This window comes from Camelus ferus, chromosome 15 (genome assembly GCF_009834535.1).
Source record: "Camelus ferus isolate YT-003-E chromosome 15, BCGSAC_Cfer_1.0, whole genome shotgun sequence".
Taxonomy (NCBI): Eukaryota; Metazoa; Chordata; class Mammalia; order Artiodactyla; family Camelidae; genus Camelus; species Camelus ferus.
The window spans coordinates 18,589,167-18,602,747 of record NC_045710.1 but is presented as its reverse complement, the minus strand read 5'-3'; the positions used below and the strand labels follow the sequence as shown (position 1 = coordinate 18,602,747).

At 51.0% G+C, this 13,581-nt stretch overlaps 1 protein-coding gene across 2 annotated transcripts; it reads right to left on the bottom strand.

Annotated features, from left to right (window-relative positions):
• Positions 1-60: 60 nt before the first annotated feature.
• On the bottom strand, positions 61-10,685 carry TMEM214 (transmembrane protein 214). 2 transcript variants are annotated; one of them, XM_032497219.1, is made up of 17 exons: positions 10,482-10,685; positions 9,336-9,565; positions 8,667-8,817; positions 8,239-8,373; positions 7,925-8,007; positions 7,376-7,481; positions 7,188-7,269; positions 6,782-6,883; positions 6,261-6,402; positions 5,740-5,831; positions 5,398-5,446; positions 5,101-5,214; positions 4,753-4,870; positions 4,096-4,192; positions 3,734-3,902; positions 3,460-3,611; positions 61-3,244 (listed from the first exon to the last, which is right to left on the bottom strand). In XM_032497219.1, exons 1-17 carry the CDS (start codon positions 10,624-10,626, stop codon positions 3,118-3,120), a joined length of 2,094 nt encoding a protein of 697 aa, XP_032353110.1. In that variant the 5' UTR covers positions 10,627-10,685; the 3' UTR covers positions 61-3,117. The 2 variants fall into 2 exon arrangements, with proteins under 2 accessions (XP_032353110.1, XP_032353111.1); XM_032497220.1 differs by having other exon boundaries at positions 9,336-9,535; positions 10,482-10,683.
• Between the last annotated feature and the right edge of the window lie 2,896 nt (positions 10,686-13,581).

Here is a 13,581-nt window from a genome sequence, read left to right as displayed (position 1 = left end):
TTTATTAAAAAATCAGTAACTTCTGTGCTAACATAGTGAAAAATTATAGCAAGACATGTGTCTGAATTCAATGTTTTTATTAATAGGGAGAATATTCACTATTCAATTAATATTCACTCATACCCTGAAAGGTGAAAGCTCCCCCTGCCTGCCCCCAAATTCCTTCTTACACCTCAAGTCTGGACAATGAAACTAAAAACGGAATGCCGTGTAGGGAAATGCAAGGTCCTCTGTCCCTTCAAGTCCTTTTGGGAGCAGAACCATGAAGATTATGTAGAAAAAGGATGAAATCACTTTAAGTGTTCACTTAAATCCAAACTCCTTTAGGAGAGATAAGGTATATTAAAATACTCAGAGGTCATCCAACCATGGAAATTTCTGTGTAATCGAACAACTGAGTCATTCTGGAATAGGGCAGGGCAGGCATGCCCATCTCTGTGGAACACTCCATTCTAAGAGTGGTGGCATTCAGAATGGACGGGCAATGCCGCAGGTGAGTCCAGCAACATTATCTATCCATACTAAGTCGGGCTCCCCAGAAAGCTGCCCTGCTGTAAAGCTGAAGCTGTGTGCTGGGTACAAGTAGCCAGAGGAAACCAAAACCATGCTTTAAGACTTAGAGAAATGTAAAGAAGTGTTCCTAATGAGTCGTGGTATAATTTGTGAGTCCTTGTAAGAACTGGTAATAACTAAGTTGTGAGAGATAACCATATTCAAACTGCCCTTCAGTTACATATGATATGTTATCTGTAGAACTCCAGCTGTGTGTGAAAAGGAAAGTTAAAATGTCTAGACACAATCCTTGAGGTGTCAGTTTATTTCTGTTCTTACAACAACCCCACTGTCAGTGTACTCCACCGGTCCACACTGGTTCAACTCACTGGCTCAGCTTGGATTTCTGTTTGTTGACAGTTATGCAACAATGAAACATCTGGATGTCTGGTTTGACTTTAACAGCCAGCCAGTACAGTGTTGGACTACTGACAGAATAAAAATTATGACAATTCCAGTATCAGATCAAACCACTCTATCGAATAAAGCTAATTAAGGGGTCAGTGTCCCTGTGAGAGGCTGTGGAGACTCGAGTTAATCTGAGTTAAAGGAAAAATGTTGCACACTAAGATTATATGTCAGAAATTAAATGAACCCCAAAGGGAAAAAAGTACACACATTAGAAACCAGTGAAGCACTTGTGAGATTCTCTTGAGTTGCTGGATTAAAAGAATTCAGTCCAGCAGCCTTGGTTGGACTCAATGTCTCTGTAGGACAGAGTGTCATCATTTTATTTGTCTGTGCTGGTGCCAATCTAGGCCCACATCAGCCCCCTTTCTTCAGCTTGCCTTGAATACAGGCCAGTTACAAGGATTCACTATTCTTAGGAATTGAGTGCATCTGTTTCTGATTGGTAAGGAAGTACTGAGGCAATGGAACATGTTTCGGGACCCTTGGGCAGTCCTGCCTAGCAGTCCTGAACCTTGGTCCTTTGCCAGGCAGGGTTTTTTCCTGGGAAAAATAGTCATGGCTGACTGCCACGAGAAGAGCAGGGTTCTGCCCAACTTGGCAATGTGGTTATGTCCTAACAAGGAAAGGGAACAAAAATGTGAGATGCTATAGTCCTCATGACTTTGCTTTGTGTCAAGATTTTTCTATACTTGCTACTTTATAATCTTACTGAAGTAGCATCTCAGGGCAGTTTCTGAGAAGGAAAGTGGTGGCTGGCCCTCATCCCTGCTGGACATCTCTCAGGGGTTTATGGTGGAAGCAGAAATCAGCCCCTGGAGTTGGAGTGGGCACTGCTTGTATTTTGAAATAGTCAAGGAAACTTGAGTTGAGAACTGAAAACCTATGCAGTTAGCTGACTTATTACAGTCCCAAGTTAAAAATTAAAAGGGACTGGTGATAAACCCTTGACTCGTATGTCTCTTGGAATTCTAAATCTTTCACTCACTGCCTATAAAATAAACCAATTAATAAATTAAGGTCCTGGCAAAGAAGAAGACACTCCCTGATCACCAGCCAAGAATTCCCCTAGGAAACTCTCCCCTGCTTTTCAAAGCGTAAAATACTCAGGCTACCAAGGCAAACCTTGGGACAGGAATCACTAGGACAAGTGAGACAACACGTGAGCAAGAGGAGTGTGTCTAGAGCCCTCAATAGGCCAAACTTTAGAATGATGGATGTGGGCTTTCCTTGCCAGAGGCTCAACTACAGCCAGTGGCTATGACCTCCAGAAGTGCAGAGGGCAAAGAACATGCAGGTGCCCAAATTTTGTTGTTCCGCCCACAACTATGAGAATTCCTGTATGAAGATGCACAGAGGAAAGCTAGAAATCAAATGTATCCTTTATTCCACCAAGTAGACATACCCATGAGCCACATGCTGCATCCTGTCTCAACAGGCTGTTGCAAGGTTCCCTGGGCCCAAGGCACATGACTACCTGGGCTCTGCTCTCCATAAAGACAGTGGTGGTGGGCAGCGGAGAGAGGCTGAATACTGAGACAGAGACTCTCGGCACTGAAGGGGAATGGAGAGTGAGGAAGTGGAAGGGATACGATGGAAGAGGCATTGAAGGGCCTTGAAGGACCTAAGATGAGCATTTTCCACCCAGGCCTCCATGTCCACTGACAGCCACACCCAGGCTGTGGGCAGAAGTGAAGCTCCTACTGCCCACTGTGGTGCTGTATTCTTCTGGAGGTCCCTTTCTTTTTCCTGCTGTGGCTAAGGTCTGGGAGTAGGACTCATTTGTCAGAAGAAAGCAGAAGCCACTTGCTGGAGTCTCACATTTTTGGAAACAAGCTGTTTGAGGCTTCAGGAATAAGAGAGAGGGAAGTGGAGAGCAGGAGACAAGAGAGGAGACGAGAGAGGCCACCAGCCCAAGGTCAGAGGCTGGGAGCTATGTGCAATCGGGCAGAGAAGTGGTCAGCGGAATCATGGGTAGGAGGCTGAGCTACTTCTGGGCTCAGTTGCCACCAAAGATGGAAGAACTGAGGCAGAGGCAGCCAGCCACTTGCCTAGGAGAGAGAACTTAGGCACCAAGTAACAAAGACTACCATGCAGAACTGCCACCTGCTATCCCGCAGCAGTCTCAGATGGTCTGTTCCAGACGGGGAGCAGGGCCTACTGCTGGGAGATCATGGTAAGTGCCCAGTCCAAGAAAGCCACTGTAATGTCCTGTAAGCAAAGCCAGGTCCAGTGGACAGCCTCACTGAGCTGTGTCTTCAGGCAGTCCCAGGTCACCTCACCTCTGGGAGGAAAGCAGAACATGTGTCGGGGTTGGGAAGTGGTGATACGTATTCACCTGTGTTAAGTGACAGGGCTGCAGTGCAGACCCACAACCCGCTCCCAGAGTGGCCAGGGGATGAGCAGGGGGCAGGACAGAGCAAGAGACTGAACAGAGAAGGCTTGTCCCTGGAGAAGGGCATGGGGCCACAGGGCTGGAGCCCTGGGTGGGGATCTCACCTGCATGCCTTGTGGCAGTGCTCCTGCACCCGGGACAAGGCCTCAAGCAGCATGTGCCACATGGGCAGCAGGACATTCTGGTAAAGAAACAGGAGCAGCTCCCTCAGAGAATGGAGCAGCTGGTTCAGGGCATCGGGGAACTGGATCTGTAGCTGGACCGTGGAGAACAGATGGGGTTAGAGGGCCTGGGGAATGCAGTCCATGTGGGGCTGCACCTTCCCAAGAACTCAACCCCTGGCGAAAACAGCCCTTCTTTGATCTGTCTCTGGCTTACCCTCTGGGAGAGGCTGGTGAGGCTGTCACCAAACCAGGCAAGGTGGGAGGCACAGTGGGCAGAAAGGAAGCTGACTGTGGCATTGGTGTGGGTCCAGGCCAGCTGTAAGCTGGGCCTCACCATGGTCAGCAGATGGGAGCCCCAGGCTGGCAATGTCTCCTCTAGCCAGCTGTAGGAGAAGACAGAAGAAAGGAGGTCTCTTGAGTTTCCCCATGTAGCTTGGCTCCCTAAGAATAGCTGGGGCAAGGGAGGCTTTGGGAAAGAAAACCACAATCACTTCCCACTGATTGTCAATGCTGTCACCACAGGAATATGCAAGCCTTCTCTCCCACCTGCCCCTTCCCTCCCTGGGAGGTGCTCACCTGTAGCCTTGCAGGCTGTAGGAGTAGATCCTCATACACGCTTGTTGGCCAGCAGGCAAAAAACCAGATGAGTGAAGCAACCGGCCAGAAAGGGAGGCTGAACAAAGGGAGTCTCAGATGAGCTGGGAGGTGAGGGGAACAGGGACTGGGGAGACAGACACTACAGGCACCAGAGCAGGCCAAGTAAGGGATAGGGCAGAACTTAGTGTGCTTACGGGGCCGCAGACCTGGCTCCAGTCTGCTCGGGAGCACGCCTGGAGAGAGGGATGCAAGCCAGGGGAGCAGGAAGGGTGCAGCCAGGTGGAGCCCTGGACTGAGGTGTCAGGAAGCTTTGGGTATGAGGGTCAGCCATTCTACTCACCAGGTGTGACCTTATGCTAACTGGTAAATCTTTCTGAGTCTCAATTTCCTCAGAGGTTAAAAAGGAGATAAAATCTACTCAAATGGGACTGTGAATATGCAAGCATTTCTATACTGCAAAGCACTAGTCAGACCTGAACTGGTAATGTCATAGTTGTGGACAGAAAAACCTGTCTGAAAAGTGTTTGTCTCGTGGCGTATGCTGGGACTGGGGAGTGCTACACCCAGCTCTGTGTCCCCACAGAGGCCCCATGGAGAGCCCTGTGGTGTCTCCCTCGCCTGTCAATCCCTGCTCACCTTGGAAAGAGCCGTGTGACCGGAAGTCGTGGCACAGGAAACCTATGGCAAAGACCAGCACCAACAGGAGTAGCCGTGTCCAGGGCAGCCGGAAGCCCCGCGCCTGCTGCAACAGCCTCTAGAAGGAGAAAGGGTAGGGAGCAGCGGTCAGAAGGGAGAGGGGCTGGTCCCTGCCTCCTAAGGCAGGCCTCAGGCTAGGCCTTCCAGGAAAAGGATCAGGCCCTCACATTGCCCCAGAGGTAGTAGGAGCTCCAGGGACAAGCAGGGCAGGAATGTGATACCGGCCCAGCCTAGGGTGTGCCGAGACAGATGCAGAACGGTGTGTTAGGGAGGGCTGCGCACTGGCACCTTGCAGGCCACGTCACAGGTGGTGACCTCCTGGTTGCTGCAGCTGCCCTTCCTTAGCAGCTCCTGGTTGGTAAGCTTGAAGAACTGAATGGTTTCTTGCAAAGACTTCTGCGTCTATAGGACAAGAAAAGTCTGGGCTGAGAACATAAGATTTGGCCCGGGAGGAAACCCTGAGATTCCAGTCTGCTTCCTTTCCATGCCAGATGCGCTAACAGAGCACCTTCTCAGAAAGGGGGGCCAGTGGCTGAGGGGTACGAACCCAGAACCCAGATGAGGCTCAGCCTGCCATGTCCTCACCTTCTTGGGAATCTGCTCCCAGGACCTGAGCAAGTGCTCCAGCAGCAGACTGTGGGAAAAGCACAACCCTTTCCAATCAGGGGGCCCGCTTGGCCCCTCCCACCCTCCTGCCCTCCACGAGGCCCCCCACTCCTTCAGGCTGAAAGACTCCACATCCCACCCACAGAGGAGCTGCTCCCTAGAGGCCTCCCAGCAACGTTCCCACTAAACTTGAGAGGCATGAGCCTGAACAACAGTGACAAATGTTCCTCTTCTCCTCTAGGACAGGGACACACCAGGAAGCATGAATTAAGGCCTCTCTGTGTGGCTAAGAGGCAGGTGACCCCCCTCACTGCCACCTGCCTGGACTGTGACAGATGTTTGGGGTACAGCTGCCTCCAGACGCTGGTGCTGAGGGGGTCCACCGTCAGGCACTCAGTCAGGCTGCTCAGGAGCTGCACAGGGGACAGGAGAAGGGAGAGACTGCTGGGCATGGAGCTGGTGGCAGGGAGAGTACTGGGAGGCAATCCCCCTCTTCTAAGTGAGGCCACCCTGGTAACAAGTCCACCCTAAGGGATGGAGAAATTGTGCCCAGGCCCCAGAAACCTCCAAGAGGCTATAAAGGGGGAGGCTGGGGCTCCTGAGCTCAAAGTTCACTTGTCTGCAAGGGGCAGGACATCAGAGACTGGTCAGACCTGAATGTGCTGTTTCAACTCCATCTAACTCTGAGGGCAGAGAATGAGGTAGCAGGGCAGGCAGCTGTCAGGAGTGAGCTAAGGGGATGCCCTGGAAGTGGGCTCCCTGAAGCAGGGCCTTTGTCAGCATACAGGGACTGATGCAGCAGACTCCTGGGAAGGAAAAAGGAGCTCCCACCATTTCCTCACCTCTTTTTTCATCTCTGGAGGGCAGCTGGGAGTGGCTCTGGACAGGAAGGAGGGGAAGTAGGTATGCAGGGTGGATTCTGGCTTTGCTCCAAATGCTAGCACCTTGAGCCGTGGGTAGAGCTGACACAGCTGCTCCTGCAGGCTGTAGGGGGTTGAGAGCAGAGTCAGGCACAGACTCTGAATGGACCTGTGCCCTGTGTCCCTTCTGCCTGCCTCAGAGTCTGTACCCTGCCTGACGGGTGGGGAGTCACTAAAGACCTTGCAATAGTTCTGAATCTTTCTAGACCCACAGACTCCTTGGAAAATTTGCTTCGAGTCATGGGTTCTCTCCCCAGGAAAAAGCCCATATGCCAATCACACTTAAGGGCCATATAATTGCAGGGGTTCCCTGGCCCCTTGAACTTGCAGGCTGATAATCTCAGACCTAGGGTGGCTGGAGGAGAAGGGATAGGGCCATACTGTCTCCTACTAACCCTCTGCTGGGATCCTTCACAGCAGGTTGTGCCCCAGGGCATTCCTACCTGGGAGTCAGGGAGTTGTTGGGCATATAGGCAAAGTCCAGAAGTGGGAAGAAGTCCTTGGGGCCAATCATGCCAAAGCCCTTGGTGAGGTTGGGGTGCATCCTATGGAGGAAGAAAGAAACAGGCTTACTAGGGACCACCTACCCAGACCACGGTCCCAGCTGAGAACATCATCTAGGAAAAAGGACATAAACTCTACCCCATTCCCCACCCCTTAAGGGCTCTCTCTCTTTCCTTCTTGACCATTCACATCCTGAGTTGGAAGGAGCTGGTCTTGATTTTCCTCCTATCTAAGGAAACCAGGATCACAGCATCCCATTTTGCTGAAATAGCCACCTGCCAACACCCTGGGCCTTCCCCTTGCTGATCCGCACTTCTCCCTGCCCCTGGCACTGCCATCACTCACAGGAGCAGCCGATCTAGGTAGGCAATGGCGAAAGGAGACAGAGACTTGATGCCCAGCACAGGCAGCATGATCCCCAGCCACACTGCAAAGGTCAGGGAGGAAGCCTCAGGATTGAACCCACTGGGGACATTAAAGAGGAGCTTTCTGGTTCCCAAACCATCCTTCTTTCTTCCCCACTTCCTCATTACCTTTCAGTCCCTCGGTGAGGTTCGCAAAACCTGCTTGACCCAGGGCCCACATGATGGTCAGACACTTCGCTGGTCGGCTCTGGTGGGACCTCAGCAGTTCCAGGAACTGAGGAGACCGGTGAGGGAGGCAGGGTGGGAAAGGGCAAAGCACTAGGAGCACCCCGAAAGCCAGGGAGGAAGAGAGATGCCAGCTTGGAGAGGAGGGATAGGCAGGACAGTGGAGCAGTACGGGAGTGTGGTGGAGTGACTCAGAGCACAGGCTCTGGCACCGCTGTGGCCTTCACCCATATTTTCCACTTACTAGTTGACCAACTCTAGGAAAGTTACTGAACCCCTCTGTGGCTCAATCTTCTCATCTATAAAACGGGAATAACAGCAGTACCTGCCTCACATATATACAAAGTAGATACAGTAAGCGCTAACGGTGTTAGCTGTTATTACTGGTCTCAGAAGGTCTCCCACTATCCCTTAATTGAGTCTAACAGTGTAGATTCTTCCCAGTTCCTCAGTCCCAGCCTCCTAATGTCCCCACAACAACCCTGAGCTCACCTTGCCCAGGTTCGTGGTGGCAATCTTGGGTTTGTCTTGCAGAATGGCCTGGATACAGATGCGGTAACCATGTAGTGACTCCCCTAGAGAGATGTATGTTCTCAGACCTACATCCCAAACTGTAGTCTCCCTTTTGGCAGCTGAGAGCCCAGAACTCAGGCCCAGGAAGTCCTAACTTTCTCCTCCCTTTCCCAGAGTATTGGAATTAGCATGTTTCTCTACTGGAAACAGAACCATCTAGCCACTCTGGAAGCAGGAAAAAGGGAGTAGGCTCCCAAGACGGGGCTGGGCTATTCCTCACAGGCCCCTCTCACCTGGTGTCTTATCCAGTTCCTGTAGCATGGTGAACAGACAGTGGTCAAAAAAGAGCTCCAGGCACCCTGCTGCCTTCGCCAGTAGCCCTCGGATGATCCCACGCAGCTCCCGGCTCACCAAGCTGTAGGGATAATCTGGGGCCGACAGGCCTCCCGTGAGTGCCACGACCTGGAGCCTCTGCCAGCTCTGATTTGCTCCCTGAGAACTGTAGGTGGAGGCACAGGTCACTGCACTGTGGCTGGCATCCTCCTTATTTCAATGAGGCCCAGAAACTTTCAAGCCATGATGATTTGACAATAGGCAAATCACCCATGTAAATCAAAGCAGTAGGGGACACTGGACTCAGTCACTAAGTGAAGTGCTTACATACAGCCCTTTCACAATTTTCTTGAACTTGTCTGAGCTTGAGGGAGTTGGGAGAACTGACCGTGAGTATGCTGGCTTAGTGTGGGTTCACTTGGAGGTACTTGGAGCTTGTAGTTGAGATAGCTGGCCAGGTCCTTCAGCCACACGGATGGGTTCCCAGAGAACACGCTCTGGCTCTTGTCCAGTTCCCTCTGCAGAGCTGCCATGTCCAGCTGCCAGGAACACAGGCCCCTCATGGTGAGTTGTGGGTGTAGGGTAATGGGGCAGAAGCGGGAAAATGGCTGAACTAGGAAGAACAAATGACTTCTACTTTTAAATGTAAGTATGTAGAATGCCAGGTTTTAGAGACTAGGACAGGTGTACCTGCTGATCTCAAGGCCTAATATTGATGGACTCTTCACATGTTCAAGGGGAAAAATAGGAGGTAAGGTGGAAAATGAAAGATCACTCCTTCCGTGGTAGGAGGAACCACAAGGGTATCTTTAAACCCTCTCTGGTATCCCTGGATTTTCAAGGCTCTCCTCTCACTAATCTGTTTCTCTATGAATTTATTTCTTTTCTATCCAGAGTGCAAACACTGTATCCCTTGGGGTTTCCATCCTCTCCTGAATGCCTCCTCTCAACCAGCAGTGTCCCACATTCCACAGGCCCGTCCCCCTCCCGCTCCTTTCCCTTTCTCTACACCTCATGTCAACATTCTTTCCCTGCCTAAAGTCTAGGGCACACTCACAGCTTTCAGTGCCTCCTCCAGGCTGCGAAAGCGGCCTTGCTTCTGGTTCTGGTTGGCGAGGGTCGCTACCTTCTTAGTCTGTTTCTTGTTTCCCGGTTTTTTAGGCTCCACAGCAGGGGGTGGAACCTGCTCCTTATTCTGCCGCTTCATGATTTTCTCAAAGCCCCGCTCGTACAGAGTGCTTGTCGTCTGGATTGGAGCTGGGGTGATGACAGGCAGAGAAAGGGGGCCTGCCTTGAGTCAGGAGGGCCTCAGAGGAGTAGTGGTCCCTTCCCCTGAGGAGCCTGCCTCAAAGCCCCTTCTTGCTGTTCTGCTTAAGAAGCCGGGCAGGGAGCCCTCCTGGTTGATTCTTTCAATCATCACAGCTCTTGAGTTCATGGGCTTTCACAGAGATGAGGCATTTCTTCATTAGGAAATCAGAGTATGTGAGAACTGGAGGAGTTGGGCACAGAGGGCTGGCTACTTTGTTGAATGGCTACCAGTCTGGGAGGTCAGGATTTTCCCGTCTTGGTTCTATCTCAATTCCTCTTGGTTCAGATGTGACAACTCTATAATCAACAAGTGGCAAGATTTCTCCACTCTTTCAGGATGCTTCGAGGAAAAAGGCACCACTTAGAATAATACTTGGTGAATGTGGAGAGTGTGTGGTGGGTCATTTCTCTCACTGCAGGGCCTAGTGTGTCCCAGTCCTCATCCCCATCCCCGACCTGCTGGTTACTTATGGAGAGGACACCATGTAGGATGCACTAGGATGTCTCTCCCTAGCTTTCGGACATCTGCAAGGAGAGGCCAGGCTAGGGCCCGGGAACAGCTGGTAGGGCGTGTGTACAGTCAGCGGAGCGTCCAAAGACCAGAATCCCGGATCCCTCTGATATATGGTCCTGGGAAAGGCATCTAACTTCGGGGAGCCTCAGTTTACTCATCTGCGAGGTAAGGACAGCGACCTCCCTCGCGGCGTCTACCTCTTGAGAGGCTCAAGAGAGACAACGCCGGCGTAGTGCCGGCTCAACTGGGAGGTACCAAACGGCTGAAGAGCTCGCGCCTCGAGAAGCCCAGGGGTATTGTGACCCTCTGGGCTCCGGTGGCTGCTCGCTACAACCTGGGGGTGCAGGCCCGGGGCCGGCGGCGGGCCCGGTGGGTACTCACGGGTCAAGTCGTACTTCCACACTCCATTCGCCTCCCCGAGCGCCCGGCGGTCCCCTCCGCCGCCTTTACCACTGCCGCCGGCCCCAGGCCGCCGCCCCTTCTTCACTACCTCCCAGCGCCCCCCACCCGCCATCCTGGCCGCCATGGCTCCGACCCTCCCGCCACGGCCACCACCCTGGGCTTTCCCGTCCGGTTCGGACGCGCCACGCTCTGCCACGTCTCCTCGCAGGGCCTCGCGGCGCGTGACGCCACCCGCAAGGCAGCCTGGGACTTGTAGTCTTTCCGTGTTTGCAGGGTTCTGCCTAGCAAGGGGTCTGATGGGTGTTCGGGCTCCTTCGCAGCCAAAAACAGCCTGGCAAAGATGTTGAAATGAGAGGCTATTATGTTCAGAAAACTTTTATTGAGCACCTACTGTGTGAAGACATTGGGTGACTTGGTGGAAATTTAACTGTTTCTGTTTTTCTTTCAGTTCTAGTTGTGCAAGAAGGATGGAATGAAAATAGTTCTCCTTACCTCCCAGGAGAGTCTGAAGAGTAAATGCGTCCTTCCTTCTAGGAAAGTGCTAGTGTTTCTGTTGCTAGGAATTAACTTTGGGTATAATGGGCTATAAAAATCTATTGTGAAGGGTCAAGGAAGAGGATGGAGCTTGTGGGAATATGCAATGAGTGGAGGGCAGGAAGCTAGGAGTGGAGAGTAGGAAGCTAGGAGTGGAGAGTTCTTCTGATAGGAGGCAGAGAAAAGTCTGGGGGCCTGGGACAGCCAGGGCTGGGTTTCCCCTTCCAGGCAAGGTGAAAGAAGGGCTCTGACTGCCACCACAAGAGACAGTCCCAAGTCCCAGCTGTGACAGGGAATGATCAAGAGCCCCAGACCTGAGGAACCACTCAAACAGGTTACTGCTTACACATTCACTTCTCTGGAGGGCCTTCCACCAAGCTTGTAGTATCATGTGAGTCCTCAAAACTTGAAGCATCCCAGCAGGAGAGGATGAGGGAAGGTGAACTGGAAGTGATTTATCACAATTAAGGAAATGTGCTATTTCATGTACACGCCTACATTTGAATATGAGATTCATACCTGCCATACTGGGGACAAGACAGGGAAGTCCTTATAGTAAGAAATAAGAGTCCAATTTCCCCAGGATGAATAGCTTAGAGAGTAATGAATTCCTTAGGAAGGAGATTAGAGAAGGCTTCCTGAAGGAGATGGCATCTGAGATGGGTCTTGAGGAATTTTCATTGGTTGGGGATCAGGACAAGTGGAGAGAACAAACCAGTTGTATGGATTTATTGGTTTAAGATAAGGCCTAGAGATGGGACCCAGCAGGGCAAGGCTGGGAGAGTGGAAGTAGTTCAATGTGACAGTGCTTAATGGACTTTGGAGGTGATGAGGTTGGAAAGGGATCTGAGCCCCATATGTCATGGGCCTTGCTTGCCAATTTCAAACTTTATCCTCTAGACCCTGGGAAGCCAGTAGGAAATTGGCATGATCCACTTTTGGAAAGGTAAATGGGGATATATGAAGGATGAGTTGGGGTGGGGAAAATATAGGAGGTGGGAGATAATAGCTCTTGCTTCTTCCTGCCTTCCCTCCAGCTCCTTCAGACCTGATCATAGCTGATTTTGCTTCAGGTAACTCTGAGATGGAGTGCTTTTGCCAAGGACCATACCTGAGCTGATCATTAATCAGTTCATTTTTTTCAGATCATTGGTTTAGCTCTACTCTGACAATATCCCCTTTGTTCTACCTCCTCTGTGTCACATGAATGGCTACAGAAAAGGCACTGTTTTTGGAAGAGAAACAGAACAGGCTTTCCATAGATGCAAAGGAGAGTATTCCATGGTGGAGATATATAGAAGGGTGGGGAGGAGCTTTATTTCTATCGTTCCTTAGAATGGTCTGGTAGCTCATCTGTTGGAACTTGGCATGTAGAGGCTAGAAGTCATTCACTTACTTATCCAGCAGCATTTCCTAAGCACTTTCTCTACTTAAGCACCTAGCACAGTGCTAGGTGGAGCTAGAAGACACACCTGACTTGCTTGAGAGGAACTCAAAGTCTGTGTGGGAGACAAATGTGTAAACAGAAAATTACAGTTCACTATCCCAAGTGTTCCAGAGGTTGGGGAGGAGGCAGCGGCTTTACATCCCTGAGCTCTGGGTGTTCGAAGAGCAGCCTAGCCATGGAAGTGGGCTTGGGCAGGTACTTAACAGGGTTTGAGGGAACAGTCAAAAGACTGGATCAAGGAGGATGGCTGGGTGTCTAGTGTGGGGGCAAGAAGAAGAGTGAGCATACTGAAGCAGTTTGACCCACTCTATTAGTTTCCTGTTGTTGCTGTAACAAATTGCCACAAACTTAGTGGTTTAAAACAACACACACTTATTATCTTCCAGTTCTGAAAGGCAGAAGTCTGTCAGGGTCTCACTGGGCTAAAATACCATATCTGCAGGGCAGTGGTCCTTCGTGGAGGCTCTCAAGGAGAATATTTCCCTGTCTTTCCCAGCATCTAGAGGCTGACCGAATTCCTTCACTCATAGCTCCCTTCTGTCTTCAAAACCAGCAACAGCGGATCAAGTCCTCCTCACATTGCATCACTCTGACCTCCTGCCCCACCCCCCACGCCCATTTTATGGACCCTTGCAATTAAGTTGGGCCCACCTGGATAATCCAGGATACTCTCCCTATTTTCAGGTCAATTGATAAGCAACTTAATTCCGTCTGCTCCTTTATTCCCCTTTGCCAGCTAACCTAACATAGCCACAGGTTCCAGGGATTGTGATGTGGACATCTCTGGGCGGAGGCGTTATGCTGCCCACCACACCCACTTTACCAGCAGGGGTGAGGTCTCAGCTGGAAGATGAACATTGGGCAACGCAGAACAACTACCTTATCCTTTTACTTTACCTGGAATAATGGAGGAAAAACCTTTTCAAATTAGGCACAGGAATTAAAAATCATAAAGGTAAACAAAAGCAGGCAAGGAACTTGGAGGAGAAAAATAGAAGAAGGCCAGAAGTCTCTGTATGTGGGGGTGAGAGTCAAACGGAGAAAGTGAAGTGAATGAGGAATGAACACACATGGTTTACTTATTTCAGGCTTATAACT